At 38.8% G+C, this 27524-nt stretch overlaps 1 protein-coding gene across 1 annotated transcript; it reads right to left on the minus strand.

The window, feature by feature from the left end:
• On the minus strand, positions 1-26506 carry apbb3 (amyloid beta (A4) precursor protein-binding, family B, member 3). The gene is given in 13 exon segments (XM_083564611.1): positions 1-1798; positions 2370-2549; positions 2651-2766; positions 4983-5066; positions 5208-5295; positions 5644-5758; positions 9054-9056; positions 9058-9185; positions 9316-9462; positions 11042-11093; positions 15544-15617; positions 15790-15977; positions 26035-26506. Coding segments are annotated over 13 exon segments (1449 nt in total). The 5' UTR covers positions 26084-26506; the 3' UTR covers positions 1-1573.
• Between the last annotated feature and the right edge of the window lie 1018 nt (positions 26507-27524).

The following is a 27524-nucleotide window of genomic DNA, read 5'->3' on the forward strand; positions in this document are numbered from 1 at the left end:
GAGATTCAAGCAGTTTTATTGTCCCATTCCAGACCACATGTGGAATCTGTTTCAATACATAAATGCAACAATACTCTCAACTTAATATAAATAACAATTAAAAAAGAACCAGTTTTACATGACATCCTATGTCTGTGCTAACGAACCGCAAATATATACAAAGAAGAGTTCCTTTAGAGAGAGTATAAAGAGCAGAAAATCAGAACGGTGCTACATGAAGAGTTGTATGACCGTATCTCTGACAAATGCTTATTTCAGTGAACAAAGGTCATGCTGAAAGGGTTGTCCAGTTTACCCATGATTCCACTGGTGTCTTGAGGAAACCTGAGTTTGTTGGTGTTATAATACATGCTTAAGGAAAATGAACGGTTGCATATCTTTGTTGCGGCTTTATCTAAATGCCTCGTTGTGCCATTCCAGTGGCCAATCGACATGCACCGATACATGTTTTTCGAAAGCTTGTTGTACATTCAGATTTTTTGACGGTGAAATGAAAAGTCTTAATTCATCCATAGGGTTTTTGGTGTTCTAGGGTTAAGGTACTATCTCAGATGCACTTTGTTTTCCCGGTTATAGTTAAGTGTTTGTCCTGGATCTGATTAATATATGAATTTTAATTTACATTCTCAAGTTTTTTTTTTTTTAGATTGTGCCCATAGCAAAGCCTGTCATTCCAAAGCACATGCAAATGCATGCGACTGTGCCACCGAGCCTTAGGGATCACAAAACACAGCCAAATGATGCATTCTTTGTCTTTTAAAGACTTTATGGATTATTTAATTCCTTACATCGGTATTGCAAATCGCAAACAATTCTTTGTGGATTCAATACTTGTGTAATTCCGATTTCAGTCGAGTGCATCAAATGTGTGGCCATGCCTAAAGAATATCCAGATACGCTCTCTTTGTTTGGTCTGACTTGTTCCTTTAGTTCTCTGAGTAACAGGACGCTAGATGTTATCCTTATTATATTCAACCAGGATGAAGGTTCACAGGTGAAAGTGAAATCTTTGTTCTATTTAAACACAATAGAACATATCTAACCTCTAAACACTTGAATTAGGTCACTATCCTATACATTGATATCAATCAAGAAAATGTCACATGCGGAGACATGTTATTGCACAGGATCCTGTACTTCCCAGGAGAAGGGTCTAGAACGTTTCAACACTGGGATACATTTCTACATTCTCAATCTCCAGTGTCTCCAGTTTCCAGTTACACTACATTGACCTACTGTAAGATCAGAATAATAGATTTCGGTTTGTCAAGGTGATATCTGTCCCACAACTAGATAGATTTGCTCCTCAGAACAAGAGTGGAATGTGAGAGCACGGCACCTCAGGATTCTCATTTAACAGTTGTTAACCTGCTGTAGTCATAAATATATATATATAAGCACTAAAGGTACTTCCTCTGTGTAGGTGGCTCCCCCTTCCTTTGTAATTTTTTAAAGTTGTCTGGGGAATAAAAAAACAATTTTATTTGATCTTTCCTCATCTTTTATCATCCTTTACATCTTGCAACCTGGCCCTACCCAAACCCTTCATTTCCACCACTTGTCCACTCACATTTTATGGTGCAGGAACCACAGGAGGTTTATTTCGGAATGTCTCGAAAAATGCTAGCATGCCTTTCTTTATGCTCGAGGAAGCCATTTTGGGCTGTGTGTATCCTTGGTGGCAAGGAGGGAAGCTGGAGCCATCCATGGAGTTGGCGCGTTTAACTTTGGAGCCGGCTCGCCACATTTTTGGCCTCAATGGTGGTGTCTGTGCGACCAAGCACTTCTGGTACTGCACCTGGGAAACAACAAACACAAGTTGCAGGATTGTAGTAAATATAAATACAGGTAGTATTGAGGTGTGTACCGATGACCCCATTGTAATTTGGAAATGTAAGTCGAGACATGGCCTAGCCTACCCTGAGTCTTAAACAATGGTGGTCAGTATGGGGTATTATACTGGTATTTGTTAATAATTAAACAAATTACAGTACATTATTTAGCAAAAGAGAACAATTTACAGTATCGGTATGTTTAAACTTTACATTACGTATGTGGCAGCGGGTACATGGACGAGCGCCGGTTTGCAAGTTTAGGGCAGAGCCGGACGAAACGAGCAGGAAAAAGCACACCTGTGGCTGATGAGATTAATCAGTATAAAAAAAAATACACGCTCTAACACTGACTATACATTTATAGCATTTAGCAGACGCCCGTGTCCAGAGCGATGAATGAAAATGCTTTGAGTCTTTATCAATAAATAAATCTACACTGGTACGCTAGATTACAAACTTAAGATAAATCAGTCTGCAAACCTGGAAAAGTGCTAGCTGCAACCATCGATATTCTCACACGTTCAAAAGACTTACCATGCATGCTGCCTGCACCGCCTCCGAAATGATCCCAGCGTCAGGTTCACACCAAAAGACATGACACTCAAAGCGTTGGGTTCCGGCGTCCACTATCACTGCAAAGGTATGTGTGTCATGACCAACGCCGAGGAAGGTCAGGTAACGTACCTGACATTCCCAAAAGGGGTCCTCGCCATCCTAAAGGAAACAAAATGTTAAACCTACAGCATTAACCATCATTAAAGTCTAGAGTAATCTACTGCATTATTAATTCTATGTTGCCACGTATCCTTCTGTACCTCTCCCCTCCACAGGGACAGCACTTTGTCTGACACATGAATGACAATCGACTCCCATTCGTCTCTGTCCCTGGAGTGCATGATGCTCTCAATAGCCCTGTTCAGCACCTCCATCCCTGCAAAAAAAAAGCCTACAGCTCGAAACAAGGCTATAAAAAGGACTTATTTTTTTCTGGATCTCCAAAAGCTGTTTGCAAATCTGGCACTCTACCACAGTCGGGTATTAGCGTCTAGTGTCTAAGATTGGCTTGAATCCCTTGAAGTCCAAGAGAGCTTTTCGGATGGTGTTCCTCTCTTTTTTGGCAATGAAAAAGAAAAGCTTACTATCAAATAAACAAATATCTGTAAAGTATATGTACGCATACGTAGAAAAAGTAAACCGTGAAAGAGTGCTCCTTTTACAGCTATATAATAATAATAATAATAATAATAATAATAATAATAATAATAATAATAATAATAATAAATTTCATTTATAGGCTCCTTACATCCAAAAAATTAAAAATTACAACAATTTTAAATAATGAAACACTATACAAGCAATAAGACGTACAAATATGTCAATGGTATACCTGCCTGTAAAGATGCATTTTTAAACATGATTTGAAAAAAGAGACAGAGTCGCTGTTGCGAATATCTAGAAGAAGTAGATTCCACAGGTATGGAGCAGTGAAGCTAAAAGCCCAAGATCCCATAGATTCCAAACAAAAAAGAACTAAGGACGATGAGGATATTGATCTGAAGTTCGAGAAGGAGTATGTGTTGAAAGTAGGTCAGAAAAATAAGAAGTCAGGTTATGTAATGGCTTATAAATGAATTGTAACTGTTAAAGAACAGGAGATATGTGATCCATTGTAGGAGTTCTAGTGATTATTCGTGCAGCTAGTTCTCCATCAACTGTGACTTGTCTGAGAGTTTATGGAGAAGACCAAGAAAAGAGCATCACAGTAGTCAATGTAACATTGTCTAAAAATCTGCTGTAGCTTTATGAGTTTTAAAAGCATGTTGAAGTTTCCTGATTGGTCAATGCTCATAAAAGCAAATTGCTAAAGTGCAAGAAAAGTAAAATCTTCTTCTTCTTTCAGCTTAGGGGTCACCCTAAAGGATAATCAGTCTCCATACCCCCCTGTACTCTACATCTGCCTCTTTCAAACCAACTACCTGCATGTCTTTTCTCACCACATTCAGAAACCTGCTCCTTGGTTTTCCTCCTTCCTGGTGGCTCCATCCTCAGTATTCTCCTACTGATATACCCCAAGTCCCTCCTCTGCACATGTCCAAACCATCTCAATCGCACCTCTCTCACTTCGTCTCCGAAACGTCCTACATGCGCAGTCCCTCTTATAAATTTGTTTTCAATCCCGTCCATCCTCGTCACTCTTAACGAAAACCTCAACATCTTCAGCTCTGCTACCTCCAGCTCCACCTCCTGTCTTTTAGTTATTGCAAGAAAGAAAAGGAAAATAAAGAAAGAAAATTCACATAAGGCAACTCGACACAGACTCTTCCACTAAAATGGGCCACAAAACATATCAAATCAACTTGATATCCACTACCACTCATGGGATGATTTGAGAGACCACTGGCATTGTGCGTTTACTCTATACACAGTTTCTGCGTAAAGACGCACCATTAGCTGTTATAAAGCTGCCTCGTCCTCCAGGGGCCCATGATAAATAAGTCTTCTTAACACTATTTGATGAAAGGGCTCTTGTTCCCTCTGAGAGTGGTCATGACACACTAACCCTGGGACAAACAAAACTGGGTGACTGTGCATTTTCCTCAGGCTGCAGCATCGCTTCTCCATCCGGGGTGTGGTTTTGGTTTCCTAATTGTACTTCATAATTAAAAAAAAAATGTATTTAAAAAAATAACTGCTACATATGAACTGTATGGACAGAAGTATCAGGACACCTGAATTTTCCAGTCATATGTGGTTCTATTACAAAAGTTGGAGGCACTCAATTATATAAGATGTCTTTGAAAGATAGAAAGGTGATTTATACTTGACTTGCTAGGAGCTGGGGTCAGAGCACAGGGTCAGCCATAATACAGCACCCATGGAGAACTGAGGACCTTGCTCAGGGGCCTTAAGAGTGGCAGCTTAAACACCCAACCTTTTGATTAGAAACCCAAGGCCTTAAACACTGATCTACCTTAGGAAACACTAGCATAAAACATTTCCTTTACTTGAACTAGGAGACCCAAACATGTTCCAGCATAACAATGAAGATATGGTTTTCTGCTATAGAGCTCTGACCTCAACCCTAATGAACAATAATTCCTCATAACTTGTGAATAATAAAATCTGAATAATAAATCTTCCACTCACCCATCGCTCTGGAAACAGGCAAATTTCCAATGTACTCAACCTCAAATTTCTGAACTTTTTGCCTTACTGCATCTAAGAAGTTCACTTAAAAAAAAAAACATGTAACATTGAATTAATCATTGGAATATATACATATATAAGTGTGCTGTTCAGAATACTATAAACAACATCAGTAGTTTAAAGATCACTGATTTAATCAGTAATTTCAATAAGCTGGATTTGTACCTTGGTAAGGCAGATCCTCAGGAGAAATACTCTCCATTGTAAGTGATCGTGACACAGATGGTGGCATTGCTGACTTCTCTGCCATCATCTGCAAACACACAGATATTTACGGTTAGGTTCACTCTTACAAAAATATCATGATGGAAGGGTTTGTAAAAAGATTTTTGTAAGCAAACAACCATTTGTTTGAATTTTTAAAGCATTTGGCAGATGCTTTTATCAAGAGGAACCTACAATTATCTTTTTCATACAACTGAGCAGTTGATAGTTAGGGGCCTTGATCAAGAACCCCACAATGGCAGCTTAGTGGTGCTAGAATTTACCACTGAGCTTTTCACTCTTCACTGAGCATCTTTTCTCACACCATCAAGCAAGTTCTCCAGTGGAAAAAAAGCAAAGCGCGCTCACAGATCTGCACACAGAACTGATCGCTCACCTTGGTGCACAGCTCGTGCAGGGTAGAAGCTATGGTCTTAGCTGGTGCGTTGCAGCGGAACACATGGCACTTCAGCATGCATGTGTCCTTATCGCTGGCCACAAAGGCAAAGTCCCTACAGCAAGAGGACAGAGCAGACCAGAACACCGTTACTCCAAATAAAGAGAAAGTGTTTAAAGCTATTTCTGAACATTTGCGGTAAATTGGACACATTATTGAAACTTTATTCTGTTAAGTTAAAGAAAAAGATGGACACATCCTGTGTGGTTCATCAGGTGTACCAGTGCTCCATTATCAAACATTACACATTATTAGGAGGGGCACACACACACACATACACACACATATACAAATACACACACACACACACACACACACACACACACATATATATATATATATATATATATATATATATAATTGAGAGAGAGAAAGAGAGAGAGAGAGAGAGAGAGAGAGAGAGAGAGAGAGAGAGAGAGAGAGAGAAGAGAGAGAAAGAGAGAGAGAGAGAGAGAGGACAGCAGTGCAAAAGTACTAGACAAAGAGAAAGAACAAGACAGAAGAGAAGAAGAAAAGAGAGAAAAATAGAGTAAATTAGAAATATGGAAGAATACGTATGAGTAGAGAAGAAAAAACAAGGAGATGAAAACATAAAATAAATAGAAGAGAAAACATTGAGAAGAGGGAAAAACAGACCGAGAAAGAAAAGAAAACAGAATTTAGAGAGAGGAATTTAGAAAAGAGGGGAAAGAGTAAACAATGTGAAGAGTACAGAGGAAAAACTAAAACAGACGAGAAGAGAAGAGAAGAGAAGAGAAGAGAAGAGAAGAGAAGAGAAGAGAAGAGAAGAGAAGAGAAGAGAAGAGAAGAGAAGAGAAGAGAAGAGAAGAGTTGTGTAAACTGACTGTAAAACTGACTCCCACTGAATGACACCAAATTCCCTTCCCTTAATTCAGGTATACGTCTGTATAACTTCTGTCTGATGTTTTTCAGTCCACTGATGTGCCTTTTACTGTCAAGTACCTTTTAATTCTAAGAGATGAGCCTTTAAGAGATTCAATCATTTTTGGTTGTTTTATGTGCCTTGATGCTGTGCAATGTATATTTTCTACCTCATAAGCAAAATATGTCATTAATGTAAAAACAGGAAACATCAGAGTCAAGCGGTCGATAAGTTCTGCATTTATTAGACCATCATCTGGTCAATGGTAGCGTCCAGAATGCACTTACGCTTATATCTGGTGTGCTGAATACACGGACTGATGTTTTAAATATGAAATATTTAAATGCAAAAGCCAATTATGGCACATTGGTTTCGAAATTCAGTGAATAATTGATTTGAAAAGAATAGATATGAAATCTTGACTTATCATGTGACGTATGCTATGGAAGCCCTTTTCCACCATAAAAAAAAAAAAGTTTGCCTAATTGTGGCTGTATTTAGAAATAAAGTCGGAATTGCAAGAAATAAAGTACAAATTGACAGAAATAATGTCTGAATTGCGGGAAATAATTAAGAAAACTTTTTTTTTAATGTGGTGAAAACGGGCTGCCGTGTCACATCTACGGTTACAGCAGTGACAGGATGTTCTTCTGCTGTGTTGCTGTGCCTGGCATGATGCAAAGGCTTTGTAAAACAATATGACTCATCTCTCCTTCACTGCAGAAATTTGCAATCTGCCACTTTTTGTGCACATGAGCCAACAATCAATTTATCACTGTTGTTTCGTCACTAAAAAACTGTTAATAAATCGGTCCGTTTTCTTTTACCTTTGAGAGATAAATCAAGTTAGTTCCAAAAAGAAAAGCAAAGGAAAATGGGATGTATACAGATTCAGAACAGAATCTCGCACTGACCCGGTTGTTTCTGACCTTGACCTTGTTATGCAAAGAAGATTATCGGCAGTCCAAGATTATCGCAATCCAACAAGCGATTCTTCTAAATCCACGAGCTGTGTCCTTGTGTTAAAACTGGTGCAATTTATTTACACATCCGCCTGTCCTGTGTGTTGCTCTGTCGGGATTTAATCAGTGGTTTTGTAATTAAATCTGCATGGATTTGTCGGGATTAATGATGGCGGAAAGTGTCCTGGTGGACCTGGCCTATAATGAATTACATCTGCAAAACAGGGGAGTGGTGGCTCCAGCGGTTAAGGCGCTGGGTTGCCGATCGGAAGGTCTGGGGTTCAAGCCTCGGTATCGCCAGGCTGCCACTCTTGGGCCCTTGAGCAAGGCCCTTAACCCTCTATGCTCCGGGGGTCCCTTACGAGGGAATTATCAAGGCCTGTGACGTCGGAGTGACGTGGGGCCGCCTTCCCGTGGGCTCACCACCTGCAGGAGGGACCGTAAGGGACGGTGCTGTGAGGATTGGGCAGCAGTCGAAGGCGGGGGCCTGCTTAGACTGCTGCCCCCGCGACCCGAATTACGGATAAGCGGGAGAAAATGAATGAATGATGAATCTGCAAAACATTAGAAGCTAGAACCTTTATTGATTAATCACACCAGGGTCATTTGTACCCCCTAAAAATACCCGGTTACACGCGTTAGCTGGGTGAATAAGACATCAACAGTTTGTAGAGTTGGCATGGAAAGACAGTGGTACAGTCGGCTTCATTTATTGGAAAAAAAAAAAGGAAAGACGCAGTGCCAGTTCTCTAATCCCTCTATCTACTTGGATCGAGCAAATATAGATGAGATGAGATGAGATTAGATAAGGCAAGAAAAGAGAGAAGTGTATAGTTAAAGAGGCTGTGAAATACATTAGAAATGCTTCAGATAAATAATCTTCAAATTTAAGATAAATGCAAGTCGACAATCCTACAAATGACATGTTAAAGAAATAAAAAGGAAAAAAGGTGCAGTGATTACCTGTCTCTGTATTCACGAGTGCCAATCAAACCAAAGAGAAAAAGAAAAGGTTATTGTTAAGAATGCTTCTGAAATGCTGTTGTATTCATTTGCATATGTAAATATTGTAATTATCATGAATATGGATTCCAGGCACTCTAGAATTGTTAATAATCCTAAAAATAGCCACGTCATAGAAATGCAACACCGGGCAGTGAAAAAAAAATAAGAGCAAGTCCGGATGATAAATAGAAATCAGACTATGGGGCTGGGTTTTTTTCCCGGAAGCCCTGCTGAGTGTAACCAGAAATAGCAGTACTTAAATTAACTCCACATGAGCACCTGAATATATCGTCAGCAAGGCTGTAGAGCTAGCCTGACCACAGCCATGGAGATGTTTCGAATTTAAGCATGTCTCACATCGAGAACATTAAGAATTTTTTGCTATGGGATGACTGGGGCCATTTCTAGCATTGCACTGACTGATGCAAATAGTTGGACTAAAAAGGAAATGAAAAAAAAAAACAAGTTAAGTGTCAGAGGAATAAACCCACTCCCATCACTGACCTGCCATTGTTGCAGCCCACCCCCCACACCCGAATGCTGATGATGGGTTGGCAGTGGATGAGACTGCGGTCTATGGGGTCCAGGAGGCTAAGAGTGTCCTTTTTGAGCACCATCATCATGTCTTGGCCCTTATCACATTCACACACATACAACAAATGTTCAGAAGCTGTATATCTTTAATCCATGGCTGAAGTTTACTAACCTACTGCTCAAGTTCTTACTAAGAGGTTATGCTTCTCTAGCTAATAAAATGCTCACCTCTCCCCAGGCTCCTACAGCATCACGGCCCTCTGCTTTACTCTGAGAGAGCTGCTGGATACAGTTATTGACTGCCAAACTGCTCTTCCCTGGAGCCAGTTCCTCCTCTGGGATCTCCACCCATCCCATTGAGCGTACTGCAAAACACTGGGACACACATGCACCTTTTAAAACCTCATACAGACACCTGGGTGGGTCAATGCTATATTTTGAAAAGTAGGTGGACATACTATCTGACCATTCAGGTCAATTCAATTCAGTTGTATTTGTAAAGCGTTTTTTAACAATGTCCTCACATTCTCACAAAGCAGCTTAACAAGAATATATAAAATATATAGCTTTTTGCTCAATAATATAACCTGTAAGACCATACCAGACATATGTTCTTCCATATGTTCTTGTTTGCTATTACAGTAAGCTCTACTCTTCCGGGAAGGCTTTTCACTCGATTTTGCAGCGTGTCTGTGGGGACTTTTGTTAATTCAGCATTAGTGAAGTTAGGCACTAATTTTGAGCAAGGAGGCATAAGCATTCTGTTCATTCCAAAGGTGTTTAGAAGGGATTAGTTCAGGACACCATGCTGGACGCTTGAGTTCTTTCCACTTTATGCATAAATGCATTGTCAAGCTGGTTTAGATCTCTTTATTCCACTGAAGGGAAACTGCAATGGTACGAAACTTTTGCATTTTAAAAGCACACAATAAGATCAAAAGAATCCTGTCATACGGCTCAGACTTTTGTGGTACAATCCAAGCTCCAAACTGGTAGATCATGACTATAACCACGAGTTTCAATACTGCTGATGCCTCAGGTGGTAGCCAAAGAAGCAAATGTGGCCATGTTCTCATGGTATGGGAACCTCTCCTCTCTCAGTTGCATTGGTGGTAGAAAATATCTTTATGCGCTTATGTATGGAGCAGCTTGAAATATTATGAAATGATCGTCTTAATGTAAATGATGTAGATTCGTTCACGTTTACTGCATTTGGCAGATGCTCTTATATAAAGCAACGCACATTTTGTCTATTTATACAACTGAGCTGTTGAGGGTTGGGGGTCTTGCTCAACAGCCCAGCAATGGCAGCTTGCAGGTGCTGGGATTTAAACTCACATCGTTTTGATCAGAGGTCAAACATCTTAACCCGTGAGATTTTTCTTCCACCAGATACCACTGATTATGATGGGTAGGTGAGGAATAAAGAATAGCAATTCTTTTTTATTATGATCTAAGGCAGCAGTCTCCAACCTTATTTGCATCACGGACCCTTGGTAAGCCCCCTGCATATGTAAAAAAATATGCATTCTGTGCCGTCCCATTGTCTAGAAGGTACACAAATCTTTGCTTTGTCTTTAGAATCATTATTTCAAACATTTTTATGAATCTTAATACCTAGAACCTTCATAGTCTTGATGCATGCGCTTTTTCCTCAACAATATTTGAGTTATGAGTATTTATTGACCCTATTTTTGTTCGCCTTTGTCGTGACCTGCATCCTCTTACACACGCCTAATGGAACAATGTCCTCAGTAATGCTTCTCTCGTTTTTATAGAGGTCAGTAAACACACCTTTCACACACATCAATAGCATCTCCAGTAAGACAACAAGAGCTAATCTGGGCTGTGCCCTTATTCTCACCTTATTACAGTCTGTATTGTGAGCATTTGCTTTTTATCTCATGAGTTTATTAACATTCATTTATATGATAAGTCAGCAGTAAAATGGTACCTTGGAGTCAGGGTCCATGTTTGCACAGAAGGATTCTTCCTGCCAGGACACTCTAATGGAGAAGGGAAAAAAGCATTTGTAAAAGACTTTAATGCACTAAAATGTGATATACAGTGGGTACGGAAAGTATTCAGACCCCCTTAAATGTTTCACTCTTTGTTATATTGCAGCCATTTGCTAAAATCATTTAAGTTCATTCTTCTTCCTCATGAATGTACACACAGCTCCCCATACTGACAGAAAAACACAGAATTGTTGACCTTTTTGCAGATTTATTAAAAAAGAAAAACTGAAATATCACATGGTCCTAAGTATTCAGACCCTTTGCTGTGACACTCATATATTTAACTCAGGTGCTTTCCATTTCTTCTGATCATCCTTGAGATGGTTCTACACCTTCATTTGAGTCCAGAAATTTTTGATTATACTGATTGGACTTGATTAGGAAAGCCACACACCTGTTTATATAAGACCTTACAGATCACAATGCATGTCAGAGCAAATGAGAATCATTAAGGTCAAAGGAACTGCCTGAAGAGCTCAGAGACAGAATTGTGGCAAGGCACAGATCTGGCCAAGGTTCCAAAAAAATTTCTGCTGCACTTAAGGTTCCTAAGAGCACAGTGGCCTCCATAATCCTCAAATGGAAGACGTTTGGGACGACCAGAACCATTCCTAGAGCTGGCCGTCCGGCCAAACTGAGCTATCGGGGGAGAAGAGCCTTGGTGAGAGAGGTAAAGAAGAACCCAAAGATCACTGTGGCTGAGCTCCAGAGATGCAGTCGGGAGATGGGAGAAAGTTGTAGAAAGTCAACCATCACTGCAGCCCTTCACCAGTGGGGCTTTATAGCAGAGTGTCCCGACGGAAGCCTCTCCTCAGTGCAGGACACATGAAAACCCGCATGGAGTTCTCCAAGATGGTGAGAAATAAGATTCTCTGGTCTGATGAGACCAAGATAGAACTTTTTGGCCTTAATTCTAAGCGGTATGTGTGGAGAAAACCAGGCACTGCTCATCACCTGTCCAGTACAGTCTCAACAATGAAGCATGGTGATGGCAGCATCATGCTGTGGGGGCGTTTTTCAGCTGCAGGGACAGGACGACTGGTTGCAATCAAGGGAAAGATGAATGCGGCCAAGCACAGGGATATCCTGGACGAAAACCTTCTCCAGAGTGCTTTGGACCTCAGACTGGGCTGAAGGTTTACCTTCCAACAAGACAATGACCCTAAGCACACAGCTAAAATAACGATGGAGTGGCTTCACAACAACTCCGTGACTGTTCTTGAATGCCCCAGCCAGAGCAATGACTTAAACCCAATTGAGCATCTCTGGAGAGACCTAAAAATAGCTGTCCACCAACGTTTACCGTCCAACCTGACAGAACTGGAGAGGATCTGCAAGGAGGAATGGCAGAGGATCCCTGAATCCAGGTGTGAAAAACTTGTTGCATCTTTCCCAAAAAGACTCCTGGCTGTATTAGATCAAATGGCTGCTTCTACTAAATACTGAGCAAAGGGTCTGAATACTTAGGACCATGTGATATTTCAGTTTTTCTTTTTTAATAAATCTGCAACAATGTCAACAATTCTGTGTTTTTCTGTCAATATAGGGTGCTATGTGTACATTCATGAGGAAAATAAATGAACTTAAATGATTTTAGCAAATGGCTGCAAAATAAAAAAGAGTGAAAAATTTAAGGGTGTCTGAATACTTTCCGTACCCACTGTATGTGCCATTAATCTCTGTTCTTTTTTTTTCCAGAAAAGCAGGGGGTCATTAACATGTATTGATTATTCGAGCCTTAATCCACTCCTGTCGTTACTTTATTCCATTGCCTTTTATTCCTTCTGTTTACAAGCAGTTAGCAAACATATTCAGTCAACTACACCTGAGAAGATCTTATGAAATAATCTGAAAGTGAGTGTTGAATGGAGGTTTATTAATGACATTCTCAGAGACACACTTAGTAGATTCCATTGTAATGTATAAAATTATACTCAGTGATTCAATAAGAAATTCCTACAACGGATGAAAGGGATGGTAAGATTCAGCGTTTCGCATCAGTGCATCCGCATAAAAGTTAACGATGTGATGCATCAATTTAAAAAAAATGTGCATCGGATACAAGCATTTGTATCACGATGCATTGTTTTTACCATATTTGCATCGGTAAAATTCGATTTATTTATATATGATTATTAGTAGATGAACTATACTTTTAATGTTTAGAAAATGGCCAAAATTCTATATGTAGATTGATATGTAGATTCTACTCGCTAAACCTCTACTGTATTGTGTATCTCCTGTACACACACACACACACACACACACACACACACACACACACACACACACACACACACACACACACACACTCTTAGCTTGATAAGAAAGGAAGTACAATGTGCTCTGTCCTGAAGACATCTATAAATTATACATAAACATCACCAGGAATCTAAAACCACTTAAACAATTTTGTCTCTTTTCAAACATGATTTTGCGAAAATAATTTTTAATTAGCAAAAGATTATGTGCAGAATGCTCTATACCCATTCTGTTTTTGTTTTGAGATTACGACTACGCCGTGGAATAATTTGTTCATTAAGGCGGAAATAATTATCCTATAAAATGAGCCCTAATAACCTACTAAAAGTGTATTTGGAGGCATTAGGAAAACAGATTTTTTTGGTTTACATGAACACACACACACACACACACACACACACACACACACACACACACACACACACACACACACACACATATACACATGCATGGCTGTCAGCCTAAAAATAAGATTCTTGTTCCGGCGCTATTACTGGCCATTTGGGACATCTGCTGACTGGAGCACCAGGTGTTTTCTCTCATTTCTCTCTCTTGAGCACAAGTGGGCTTTACGGTCAGTGGCTTCATTGCAGCAAGGTAACAAAACACAAGGAAAACACAAACGTTGAACATACTAAAAGACAACTGCAAAAAGTGTTCACCCTGCAATTTTGTTAAAATGATATGTAATTCAAATCACAAGGGAGTGGAAAGAATCACAATAAAAAAAAAAAAATCCCGTTTGAATAGCTAACAGCAGAATGGGAAATAAAAAATACACTCCATATGAGTTAGAACACAATTCTTTAGACAACACAGCATGGCAACAGCACTGGTTAAGTTGTAAATGACCTTCTTGCTTTGTGTTGCTTTTTTCAAGTGCATACTCGAATACAATAATAATTCTTGATGGTTTCTTTGGACAAAGATTCCTATAATCCTAGGCTGAAATCTGTAGTCTTTGATCGCTGGTTTGTTCAACAACAGCCAATAAATGGCAGTTGCAATAAAAATTTTTTCTCCAATGAAAATCTGGCAGTGTCAGAAGACTTTAGACACTTTCCTGAAACGTTGCTTCTCCTAAGACGACCATCAAACCAAGAACCAATAGAAGCACCGAACCTGATGACGCAATTAGCATAGCAACTTAAAACCACCTAATGAAAAATGTCTAAATGAGTCAGGTGAACAGTACAGCAAGAAGAGAAATGTATTAAACTATGGAGGGAAAAAGGAGTGTTTGTTTGACGTTTTTATTATCAAGGCATGTTATGAACAAAATGAACGCTACAGATCGTTTTTGTTTGCTGCTAGCTACCATTAGCGAAAATACTTGGGTCTGAACGTGTCACGAATTGATGACATAAAACTTTGGACAAGACTTTGTCTTTCGTAAGTCAGCTTTTGATTGTCATACAGTCTAACGTTATGACAACTAAGATCCTACATTTTGACATAGGGAACATGTTTGTACAGTCTGACAAGAGAATCGCAAAGGACTATAAAAATCTGATAGCGGCTTCTCTCTGTTTACTAAAGCTAGGTTTTTTGCTTCACAAGACCCTGCTCTTTTTAGTCAGATATGACATTTACAGCATTGTGCACATGCTCATATTAAGAGCGATTTACATTAATCGCATTTATACAACAGATCAGTTGAGCGTAGGAGCCATGTTTAAGGGCCCTGCAGGGGCAGTTTGCCAGTACTGTGAGTTGATCTCACAACCTTTCGATAAGAAGTCTAAAATTGGTGAATTTGCTTCCCACCCAAAGATTTGCAAAAAGAAGAACAGTGTCTCTATTTTTCAACATTGAACATTCTGGGATCATTTCCCATTGATTTTTGTGCAGTTATTCTGAGATGTATACTGAAACTTGGTAACCCTGAACACCAGCAAAATTCTGGTAAAAATATTTTAGCCATCCTCAGTTTTAGACATTGTATGCATAGCTTTTGCTTTGCTATTCACCCCTTAGAGTCTGAATGAAACTCAAACCCTTTTACATTATTTTCCATGATTAGATTTCAATTATTGTGCTTGTATATTTCAGGAAACTAAAAATTTTAATCTAGGACACATATTTGTATTAAAAGTGTATTGTACCGAGATATATCTACAGAGTATCTACAGATATCTCTATATCATTGCTAATAATGTAGACAAAGAAAAGTTACCCATCACTGATGGAATGCATGGGGCTTTCTGTTAAGCTCCCCCTCGACTCAGACCTCAGATCTGCTCCAGCATTCTGACAACAAAAAACAAGAGAAGAAAATTTAGCTAAACACAAATCCAGGTGTGGATTCGATTAAGCAGATGTGCAATCGACCCACGCTGTCCTAGTCCGCGTCCCATTTTTACAGAAACATGCACACGGTGTTGATTATAACAGTGTGACCTCAGTGAGAAAGAACACTAACCTTGAGCTGGTTAGCTGAGAGTCCTTGGCTGATGTTCTGTTCGTCCTCTGTGCTGTATGAAGGGTGCTGCCACTGCGTAGTGCCTGAAGGCACATGCCAGTAGTAGGTACCTGTGCTGTCCCGTATAGTGCGCCATCCTGGCGGCAGGTCTGAATCCAGCGTCAGACTTTGATCATTCCAGATGTCATCTGTAAACAGGAACATAATTATAACTATTCCACAATACAGTGTGTTAACCCTTCAACTTCCTGTAATGACCCTCTATTCAACTATAGTCTTTTTTTTATAACGCATAAAGTTTTCCCCCCACATTACTTTGTACTTCATTTAAATCAAGTGTCTCCTAACTATATAATTTGTTTAAAAATGAGATATCTTTTAATATATATACACATATCACATTTAGTCCCTATTTTACTCTTCTAGATGTTCCACTAGATTTTGGAGTGTGTGTGTGTGTGTGTGTGTGTGTGTGTGTGTGGAGATTTGGACTCATTCATACACAAGTGTGTTAAAGTAAAGTTTAGGTACGGGTGTAGGCGATGTGTGGAGGATTGGGGTCTATTCAGCATTCACATTCTTCATGTTCAAAAGGGTTGAGGTCAGAGCTCTATAGCAGGAGATCTCCAACAGATATCTTCATAAAGCTGTCTTTGTTCACAGGGGTATTGTCATGCAGACACGGGTTTGGATGTCCTAGTACAAATTAAGAAATACTGTATGCTACCACATCAAAAGACTATTCTATAACATTGTGTGATTCCATCTTTATAGTAACAGTCTGAGAAATAGCACATATGGCTGGAACATTCAGATGTCCCAATATGTTTTGTCCATCGTGTATATATATATATATATATATATATATATATATATATATATATATATATATATATATATATATACATACACAATATATTGCAATATCCTTGGAATATGTTTCGAATGTAACCACACCCATCGCTGTATTGAAGTGGCTACTAATGACATGTATAAATAATGAATGGTCTTATCAAATGCTCATTGTCAAAGCTTGTAAGCACAGATGACCGATAATGGCTGGTTTTAGTGGTATTCGTCATTAGCAAATTGCATATAGTGGCATTTACGCTGTTTTAAACAAGCCAAGAAAAATCTGTCTATAAACCTGGTCAAAAGCATGTTTATTGAAGAATTAGCATTGTTATTGTTATTGTTATTGTTATTATTATTATTATTATTATTATTGTTATTATTATTGTTATTATGCCTGAAATATGAGGTAGTGTGTGTGTGTGTGTGTGTGTGTGTGTGTGTGTGTGTGTGTGTGTGTGTGTGTGTGTGATTACGCTAATAAATGAGGATACAAAGTGTGTTATGAGTCACATAACGGGTATGAGAGAGAGAGAGAGAGAGAGAGAGAGAGAGAGAGAGAGAGAGAGAGAGAGAGAGAGAGAGAGAGAGAGAATTCATGGCACAGTTTTGTTTGTAAGTAGGTAGGTTATTTGGTGTATTAGTTATTTTTATGATTGCACTAAAATAATAGGAACTTCTACACTTGCATTTGCTCTCCACTCTTTATATGACATCAGAGAGACAGAGGTTTCATGAATTAGAGATCATAGATATTTTTTATTTTAGAAATGAAACACTGGGTCATACTTTTCTATAACTTCAGAGTTTTTCTTATATACAAAGAAGATTATAAAAAAAAAAAAAAAGCACCTATAAAAAAGTATTTTATTCCTCTTAAACCAAGGCACGTTGACCATGTTAATATAATACAGATATTATAATATTATTTATAATATTAATAGAATTAATAAACATAAATTATAATCTAATATTGAATATTATAATAATATACTATTTAATAAAGACCTGTCATTATAGCATCACACGAGACTACACATCAGACTAGAGCCAGATCACATGACTGTGTCACATCCTTTCAGATTCCACCCTAGTTTGTGTTTTTCACCTGAATCATGTCTCTGTTGTGAGATTTCCTAGTTTTATTACTGAACCTCTGTTTTCAGCATTATTTCATGTTATCTAAATCCATGTTAAGCTTGTTTTATGAATCTTCTGTTTCCACTGTGTTCATTTCATTTGCCTATTATAAAACAAAAGGCCGTACTTGCATCTGTCACCATGACTACCTGATAAGAACGCACTATACTTTTTGTACTTTTTGTGCCGCAAAGAGTTTCTCATGGATAAAAATGTAGCAAAATTCCCTATCTGGAAACGGACAATTCAGCCTGGTGTGCTCTTGGTAGCCTTAAAATATTTTAATTGATTTATCCTTTTTTTTTTTCATTCTATCAGAAAGCAGCACCAAAGCATAGCAAAATTATCACAACAAATCCATAAAACATTGTGCAGCTTAGATCTTCCACATCATTAACAAAGGAACTTGAAGATTCTATTTGTAGTGCACTGGGAGTTTTGTTGTCGTTGCCGTGCATATAACACCCTTGCACATTATCACTTTCAGTTTAGCATGCACTTTAATTAGTGCTCAAATGTGCAACCTCTTAATGCTTCTTTCTCTATCTAAATAATAGGCTATAAGGGTGACATGTTCCCTTACTTGTTCTGCATAGATTTCTTTACTCTTAAATTCACCAAAAACGTGCACAATATGTACAGATATTAAATTATTTATTTTTACGGAAGTGCAATGAGTAACTCAATGATTAAGGCACTGGACCCTTGATCGGAAGGTCACAAGCTCAAATCCTGGCATCACCAATATGCCCTGCTGGGTCTTTAAACAAATACCTTAACTCTCAACTGCTCAGTTATAAATTGCTCTCAATGAGGGCGCCTACTAAAAGTCGTAAATGTAATGGAAACATAGTGACGTATAGGGTGGGGGGGGGATTTGTTGTAAATTATGCATGATCCCAGGACAGAAACTAGCTCCTTTTGTAATCAGGTCTCTATCAGTAACTTGCCATTGCTACCGGTTTCTTTGAGTTTCTAGGCGATACTCTATATTCTATCAGCTCTATTACGCTCTTACATTGAGGAAGCATCAGTATTAGCAATTTAAATAGGGAATTCAGCCTTACACTCACCACACCTCTCACTTTATCAGGAACATCAGGTCATATTCCAAGTGTACATGACAAGTCCATAAATTACAGCATATAAGACTAAGTATTCGAGACCAAATTATTATTTTACCTTATAAAACGAGAACGACTCTCTCTCTCTGTGTTTGTGTTTGTGTGTGTGTGTGTGTGTGTGTGTGTGTGTGTGTGTGTGTGTGTGTGTGTGTGTGTGTGTGTGTGTGCTAGTCGATGTGCTGCAATGGCACATTGCTAGTAGATTTAGAGCAAAGAAAGATGTGCCCTTTTCTCCATTTAAAGTAGTATTTATTCTACAGAGCTTTGCCTTTTTTAGGGTTTTGTGGGAGTCACTAAATCAGTCGTGGGTCTAATATGCTCTGCAGTTTATGGTATTAAATTCTGGCCAGGTTATTTACTTGTGCTTCAATAGAGTCATACATTCTTCCTCGCAAGATCTGTGAAAGATGTTCGGCCCAAGTGGAACATGAAAAGTGTGTATTGTGTAAAGGTGCTTTATACTTGTAAATTACAGCATAGTAAAATTAGCAAATCCCAGGAATGTTAGGAGCTGGGGTCCAGCCATGATACAGTACCCCTGGAGCACAGATTGTTAAGGGCCTTGCTCAAGGGCCACAGGTCTTGCAGCTTGGCGATCCTGGGGCTTGAACCCCTGACCTTTTGATCAGTAACCATTAGTAACCACACAGCTATTTCTCACTTGTTAAGTTTAGTAAAATGTGTAAGAGATAAAATAAATAAATAGATAAGATGTCTCAAGGCTTCAGAAAAATCTTAAGGTTAGTGCTCCAGTGCTCAAAGAAATCCTTTAAACAGAAAATAGACACAATCACTTAGCTATTAGGTTTTAGACTGTGTTTTTTATAGTACCTTATGATAAGGTTCTATCTTACACTACTAAATGTTTTTTGTTTTTTTTGTTTTTTTAGTCTTTGGGAGATAAAATATAACACAATACAATATGCTTGCATACATTATAATTGAGTTGAATTGACATGCTTCACAATTTAAAACAAAACGAGGTTCTAGGAAGCTGAAAGTGAAATATGGAAGTATTGTGCAAGGTAAAAACTGCAGCTTTGCACAAGCTTCTTCAATTTGTCCTGTAGTATGCAAATGTTTGCTTGCAACTAGACTAGCTACTCATCTCAGTGACTCTAGACCTTCCCTGTTCTAGAGGACAACCTTGTCTGGCGGACAACCTCACCTGGTCACTTAACACCAGCTCCATCACCAAGAAAGACCAGCAGCGTCTCTACTTCCTGAGAAGGCTGAGGAAAGCTCATCTCCCTCCCCCTATCCTGACCATGTTCTACAGAGGGACCAGCATTTTAAGCAGCTGCATCACTGCCTGGTTTGGGAACTGCACCGTCTTGAATCGCAAGACCCTACAGAGGATAGTGAGGACAGCTGAGAAGATCATCGGAGTCTCTCTCCCCTCTATCATGGACATTTACACCACACGCTGCATCCGCAAAATGTTTACATGCCGTTTGTTGCTGATCTTCCGGGACTTGCTCTCTTTGCACAATATTCTGTCCAAATCCTTTGGTCACTGTTCACTTTATTTTGATTGCTGCTATTGTAGAATTGCACAATTCTGTTTACATTTCTCTGTTTTCATTTTTCTGCTACTGTGCACATTATTCTGTCACGACAGGTTTTACTGGCGGAGCTATTGCTGTTTTTATTTTTATATTTTGTGTATTGTGTATTGTCCTGCACTGTCCTGTGTCGTCTTGCACTGTCCTGTGTTGTCTTGCACTGTCTTGTGTTGTCTTTTGCACTGTTTGCACCAGTTGCACACATGCACTTTATGTGGCGAGGATCTTAGTTCCTGGCCCTGTGTTCTTCTGTTCTGTGACTGTTGTTTACTGTTGTTTTATGTTGTTTTATGTTGTTTTATGCAGCACCTGGGTTCAACGTTGTCTCATTTTACTGTGTACTGCATCAGCTATATATGGTTGAAATGACAATAAAAGCTTCTTGACTTGACTTGACTTGACCTGTAAAGACTTCATCAAGATGACATTCATTTATACGTACAATAAAGATTGTTATAGTCCCAATTTGCCATAATAATAACCTCCACTCTTCTGGAAAGATGCTCCACTAGATTTTGGAGTGTGCTTGTTGAGATTTGTGCTTATTCAGACACAAGGGTGTTAAGTCAGGTACTGATGTAGGCGAGGTGAGGAGGCCTGGGGTGCAGTTAGCATTCTAATTCATTCCAAAGGTGTTCAATAGGGTTGAGGAGAGAGCTTTATAGTAGGAGATCTTCCACTTTAACCCATGTAAAGCATATCTTCATGGACTTGGCTTTGTGCTGGAAGCTGGAACAGGTTTGGGTTCTAGTGAAGGGAAAATGTGATGTTTTAGGATCCAAAGTCATCCCACACAACTGTGTGCCTCCAACTTTGTGGTAACAGTTTGGGGAAAAAACACATATGGCTGGAAAAGTCAGTTGATCCAATACTTGGATCTGATGTGAGTGACTTGGATCTGATTGAGGGAATTTATGCAAGACACGGTATAATCATTATTTCTAGTTTGTTACCTAGAAGACACCATGATAGAGGAGAATGTTGTGTCTCATTCCCTTTCAGCTTAAGCTCAATCAAGAGCTCAATCAGAAGAACAAAATCTCCCAAAGATGGCTCTTGAGTGACTAATCAGTGCTTGCTATGTGGTGTTCAGTGGGTCTACTGAGACTGAGATTAATCGGGCTGATTTTAGGGCAAGAGTTTATCCTTGTTCTGATTTCTGTTTTGTTCTTGCACTGCCAAAACCTTACAGAGGTGAAGGTAGGGGTTGGAAGGCAACCTGTGATAGAGAAATAAATGCATAAAAATATAAATGCATAAGTTGTAGAAGAATCAGATAAGTGCTTTTTGGCTGCTTGATATGAATGAGTGTATCTGGAGGAGAAACTAAGCCCTGTGTCGGTCATGGGAGCTGGTCTGATTAAAGGGATTAAGGGTCAGAATCGAATCTGCTTTTATTTAGTGACGAAAGTTGTGGATTTATTCTATACTGTGTGTCAGGCATTCATTCAAAAGTTGCTGTACGAACGTCACAAAAAGCTCTTTAATTGACGACTCCAGTGGTGTCAGCATTTAACCTTGAAAACCGGCATTCTTCCTAAAAAAACCTTTCAATACCCTGAGGTGGTGCCGTCCTAGGTCACTCAGTAGCTGTCTGCACCCTCAGTGCATGTAATAAAAGTTATTTTTAGGAGCTTTGCAATGACTACTAAAGCGTTATGATATGCTGGTACAGCGGAATACTGTGAACATGTAAAATAGTTGTACCTTTAATATGATAGCTATACAGATAACAGTAACATCAAGATATTTATTTTTTTTTTTTTCATGCTAAAGAAATTCAAGATTTAACGTCTATAAAGTACATCGTAGGGTGTAAAAAAAAACAAAAAAAAACAGGGTTTTTAACAAAAATAAACAGTTTAATGTTATAAGAGGATATATTTAAAAGCTCAAATATTTTAAAATGTGCAAAAGACTGTAGGAATTTAAATATAATTAGACATATTTTGTTTATCTGCAACAAACTAGCCTGACTGGAAGAAAGTTATTTGGACAGATAGGTCCTAAGAAAAGAACTTATGTAAGATAATGATTATAAAACATTATTTTAGGATTATGAACTTGGTACGGTATGAAGTTGTTTTGGAGCAGTCAAGGTCGGAGACTAATGTGAAAGTAAAAGGAATCCTGAACCAACATGGCAACCATTCCATACTTCAGCACCATCCAATTCAGTCAGGATTGCGGCTTATTGGAACCGATTTCACCGTATAACAGGACAGTGAGTGGAGGCGTACATCCAAGCTCTGTAAGCATCCAGTCATCTGGAGTGTTATCTATCATGGAATGGCATGCCCAGTCACCAAACCTAAATCCTATCGAGCTGCTCTGGGATGAACTGGATCGCAAGGTCAGAAAGAAATCTTCAACTAGTGAAGAACATCTTTGGCAAGTTTTACAAGAGACAAGTATTTCAGCTGAAAGTTTGGGCAAACAAACTGTCTGGATGCCGTCTGGACATCTAAACATTTATTTGTTTGGTCAGAATAAATCTGCATACTATTAAATAACCTCATTAGTTGCATAAAAACAAAGAGAAAAACCATTGAAGACTAGATGTTTCCAAACTTTTAAGCGCTACTTTATATTTATGTAACTTTTTTCCAAAAAAGTGAAGATATATGAAGCCCGGATATGATCTGTAAACATACATTATTATTTTATATGATATTGTATAAGGTTGTATAACATTATCCGGTTTCTCCTATTTGAATAAGCTAATTAGAAACTGCATGACGTGCACAGTTCCTGTACTTGAGAACATTTCCAATCCCCTGCTTAAATATGACTCCAGTACAAGTAAAACAACTTCTTTGACATTTCTTCTTTAGTAATACATCAAAATGACTTGTTTTTTAATGGACTTAAGTATGAAAAGTAAAAGTACTGATCTATGTGAACAAGATTTTAAAAATTGATGCAGTTCAATGTTCCATTCTCCTGTACATCAGATCTTTTCCAGGAGAGAGAATTTTCTATAGTAAGAGACACACAGTGAGGGAAGTCTTACTTCACACACACACACACACACACACACACACACACACACACACACACACACACACACACACACACACACACACACACACTATCACTAGAACTGTGAGGTTACACTTGTTCTCTCACCACAGCTTTTCACTCACAGTTTGAGCTCAAAGTATCAAGGGTAGACATAATTTATTGAAATGTAGTGGAGTAAAAATTAAAATGTTAGACAGTAAAATGTATTGAAGTAAAAAATTCCCCGAATGAAAATCAATTGATAAAGTACACATAATTAAAAAATGTACTTAAGATTAAGAAAAAAGTAGCACTAGAAAGAAAAACTAACGAGCACTGGCTTGATTTTTTGTCCATAACGTCTCATCTTGCTTCAACCTCCAGTGTTGGAAAATATTCAGACATTGAATGTTGTTACTATACAAACTGTTGTTACTATGCTTATGTGACTATAAGTATTATTTTATGATATTTAAACTTAAACTTAAGTATTATTGTATGCGATTTGTATATTGTTTAGATAATTTAATGTGAGGACTCTAACTTAATTACATTTCCATGTGTTATAATTAAACATTTAAAGGATGACCTTCATGGACTGTCATGAATCTTGAAGGTTGTTTTCTTCTTTCATCTACCAAATGACTGTAAAATAATCTCCCTATCGAAATAAAATCATCAGTGTAGAAAAAAACATGACTATTTATCAGCGGCAACTGATAAATACCCAACTTAATCCACCTCTTAATACCACCACTATCACTATCACTATCTGACGCCATTCTGGGCCAGCTAGCTGACTCTATGAGGCAAATATGAAATCTGATTGTTTAAAGAAACAGAGCTATTTATTAAGGAAACTATGGTAAAAAAAAAAAAAGCAAGCAGAACAGACTTTGAAGGCCCTGGGCAGATTAGATTGACATGGCAGCACATAGAGGCTGAAATCTGATTGGTCAAAAAAATCTAAAATCCACATACACGTACTGGAAGCAGTGCAGCCGAGAGAAACACTACGAAATGAAGAGAATAAACTGTTGAGAATAAATGAATACAATTTCATAGAACAAATATTAGAATTTAGGTTGTAAATGTAGGTCAGTGATTCTGATAGTGTTTAGGGCAGCAGAGAAGGATTTGCTGGCTCTGACGGCCCACCACTATGATTTATCATCTGCTGAACACGGTTAATGCTAAAGATGTTCAGTACTGCAGAGTGAAATTTGCAGCCCTATCTCAGTAAAAATTTTCAATATTCTAGAGTAAGCACGGACTTGTATTAAATAAAGCATCTCCTTTATCTCCATAAATTCCATGAAGTCAATCTGATCTGAAAAGCATTTTGGCGAAAGTTTTGCTAATTTTATTTTTGCTATATTTAAGTGGTTTTCTTTGCTAATTCTTTGTTCAGTTAATTAAAATTAGTTTGCAAATAAAGACACTGCATTAACTTAACTTCCCCAGTTAAAAAAAAATACTTTATACCTTTTAATACTTGGGTACATTTAAACGTAGCAACACTTATTTTTGCACACATTATTTATATTTTCACTTAAGTTGGAAGCCTTCTTTATTTTCCCACCCCTGCTAACCTCTGTCCTGACTCTCAGTAAAAGACATTACAATGTGAAACAGTCAAAACTGGACACAAAAGGCATAATGGTAACTGTTTATGGAATATACAGAACTAGATAAAGGCCATAGTGGACCAAGAGAAAGAGAACGGGGTGGCATTCATGAGGATCTCATGAGTATCATGTTACGCCATGGCGTCATTGTAAATTTCAAATTTCAACATTAATGGGACTTTAAAGTGTATATTTTTGTCCACAGCACTCAGATCCTCCAAGGGTTTGTCAGGTAAATGGAAACTCTTGGTTAATTTAACTTGAGGCAACAGTTTCCTAGACAACCCGCCTACAATGTGGCAACCGAATGCTCACATGTCTCTGGGTCTTCGAGCACACCCATGAATAAGTCTCCTGACATTTTGAATTGTCTGGTGTGTGTGTGTGTGTGTGTGTGTGTGTGTGTGTGTGTGTGTGTGTGTGTGTGTGTGTGTGTGTGTAGGATGAGGGGTTTATTACTGAGGTCTAATGCACATACACTTCCAGGAGAGCTGTGTGTAAAATTGTCGGAAAATTGCATTAAGCTGACAGCTCCCTCTCGGTACAGCAATGGACCAGTGTAGTATCCTGCAATACAGATGAGGTGACTGCTGCATCCATCTCCTGGTTGCTGCTCCTGCTTCGTATATTACTGCTTAATGTCCCATGAGAGCTTTACACAGATACGTTTCAATGAAAAAGCTGACTCTCAGAACTCAGAACATGCACTTATTTTAAACCAGAGTTAAAGAAAAATGTCACCAGATGACCACACTCTCACTTAGCACAACTTGCCAGGTATTACTGGTTGCATCAGGATCGAGTGCAGACTATCAAGCGAAGGTAATCACACAGAAATCCCAAACAGAGTCATTTTCCACTCATCTCTTGGTCCAGGATGAGATCAAAGAGAAACCGAGGGGTAAAGAGAGAGAAAAAAGATCATGGACTCACCTTCATAATTGACTATGATGATGGCGAGCATGTAGTCCTTTCCCAGCATGGTGAGGTATATGTTCTTGGAGGTGCCCTGAGGTTAGCTGAGACACATTCCAGACCAAAATTCCCCGTTCATCTGCAGACACATCTCACACACACACCAGGGACATAGTCGCATGCTAAGCAGACTAAAGGACTCCTTTTCTTCACCCCCCTTTTTCCCCCCTCTTCCCTTTTTCTTTCTTTTACGCTTTATCTAACATTTTGTTCCTCAAACACCTTCACTGGCTCAGAAACAACAATCAAAACCACACCAGCTTCAGCATTGTCTGACTGGCTGACTGACTCCTCCCTCTCTCTCTCTCTCTCTCTCTCTCTCTCTCTCTCTCTGGTTGAGATTAAAGTGATGCTGTTGGTGAGATCCTGAGGTGCTCCTGCCCCTCCTCTATTTCTCCTATCGCGAATATGTTCATTAAAGCCTGCAGCAACAGCATTCCCCTTTCCCATCTCTCTCTCTCTCTCTCTCTCTCTCTCTCTCTCTCTCTCTCTCTCTCTCCCTCCCTCAATTCCAGTCACCATGGTGGTCATGGGGATGACTTAAGGATGGCTGAGCATCACTCAGAAAAAAAGCTCACCCAAAAAGCTCACTGTCAACGAGACCCTGAGTAAATACTTATAAATATTTGATATTTAGGTTAGACAGATACTGTATGTACCTTCTTGTAGTCAGTAAAGAGAGAAAAAAAGTCATTGGGATTGAGTTTAGGTTTGATGTCATTAATCTTCTCAGTTATGGGGATTAATAACATATCTGACACACACAGAGGCACGGTTTCTTGTGCATGGTGGGAACTGACCTTTTTTTATCACTTTAAATCCCGGTCCTTAATGCCCCCCCCAACACACACACACACACACACACACACACACACACACACACACACACACACACACACACAGGTGAATTTGTGAAACATGCAGAAATCATGGGTATGGTCACATGTGGTCACTCTGACACACTCTGACCTCAAATCACATTTATTAAAAGTTGATTACAGCTTATTCAATTAAAGAAGACTTGTATCGATTGACACAATCATTACTGTGGCTGTAAATTTGAACAAATACAGAGTAGAGCAACTTTGAGGCCAACCGAGTAATGACGTTATTGATTTGTGCCATAATGAGTGTATCACATATTATATTAATGCTATTTTGTTCTGAACTGTACAAGATGGAGACATTTCCGTTCATCTTACATTTCCTAGAACCTGGACACCCCACTAGATAAACAGTAATCAAATATCAGGGCCTATGTTTATGTGTGTGTGTGTGTGTGTGTGTGTGTGTGTGTGTGTGTGTGTGTGTGTGTGTGTGTGTGTACACCCTGGTCCACCTTAACTCGTCACACCATCTAAGGTCCGACATGCACCAGCCTCCATTTGCGTCATCAAGTCCATCGTCACAAGGTTGCCATGGCAACGAGGGCTCCATCTCTGGCGTCT

Source organism: Silurus aristotelis, assembly GCF_946808225.1.
Source record: "Silurus aristotelis genome assembly, chromosome: 16".
Lineage (NCBI taxonomy): Eukaryota > Metazoa > Chordata > Actinopteri > Siluriformes > Siluridae > Silurus > Silurus aristotelis.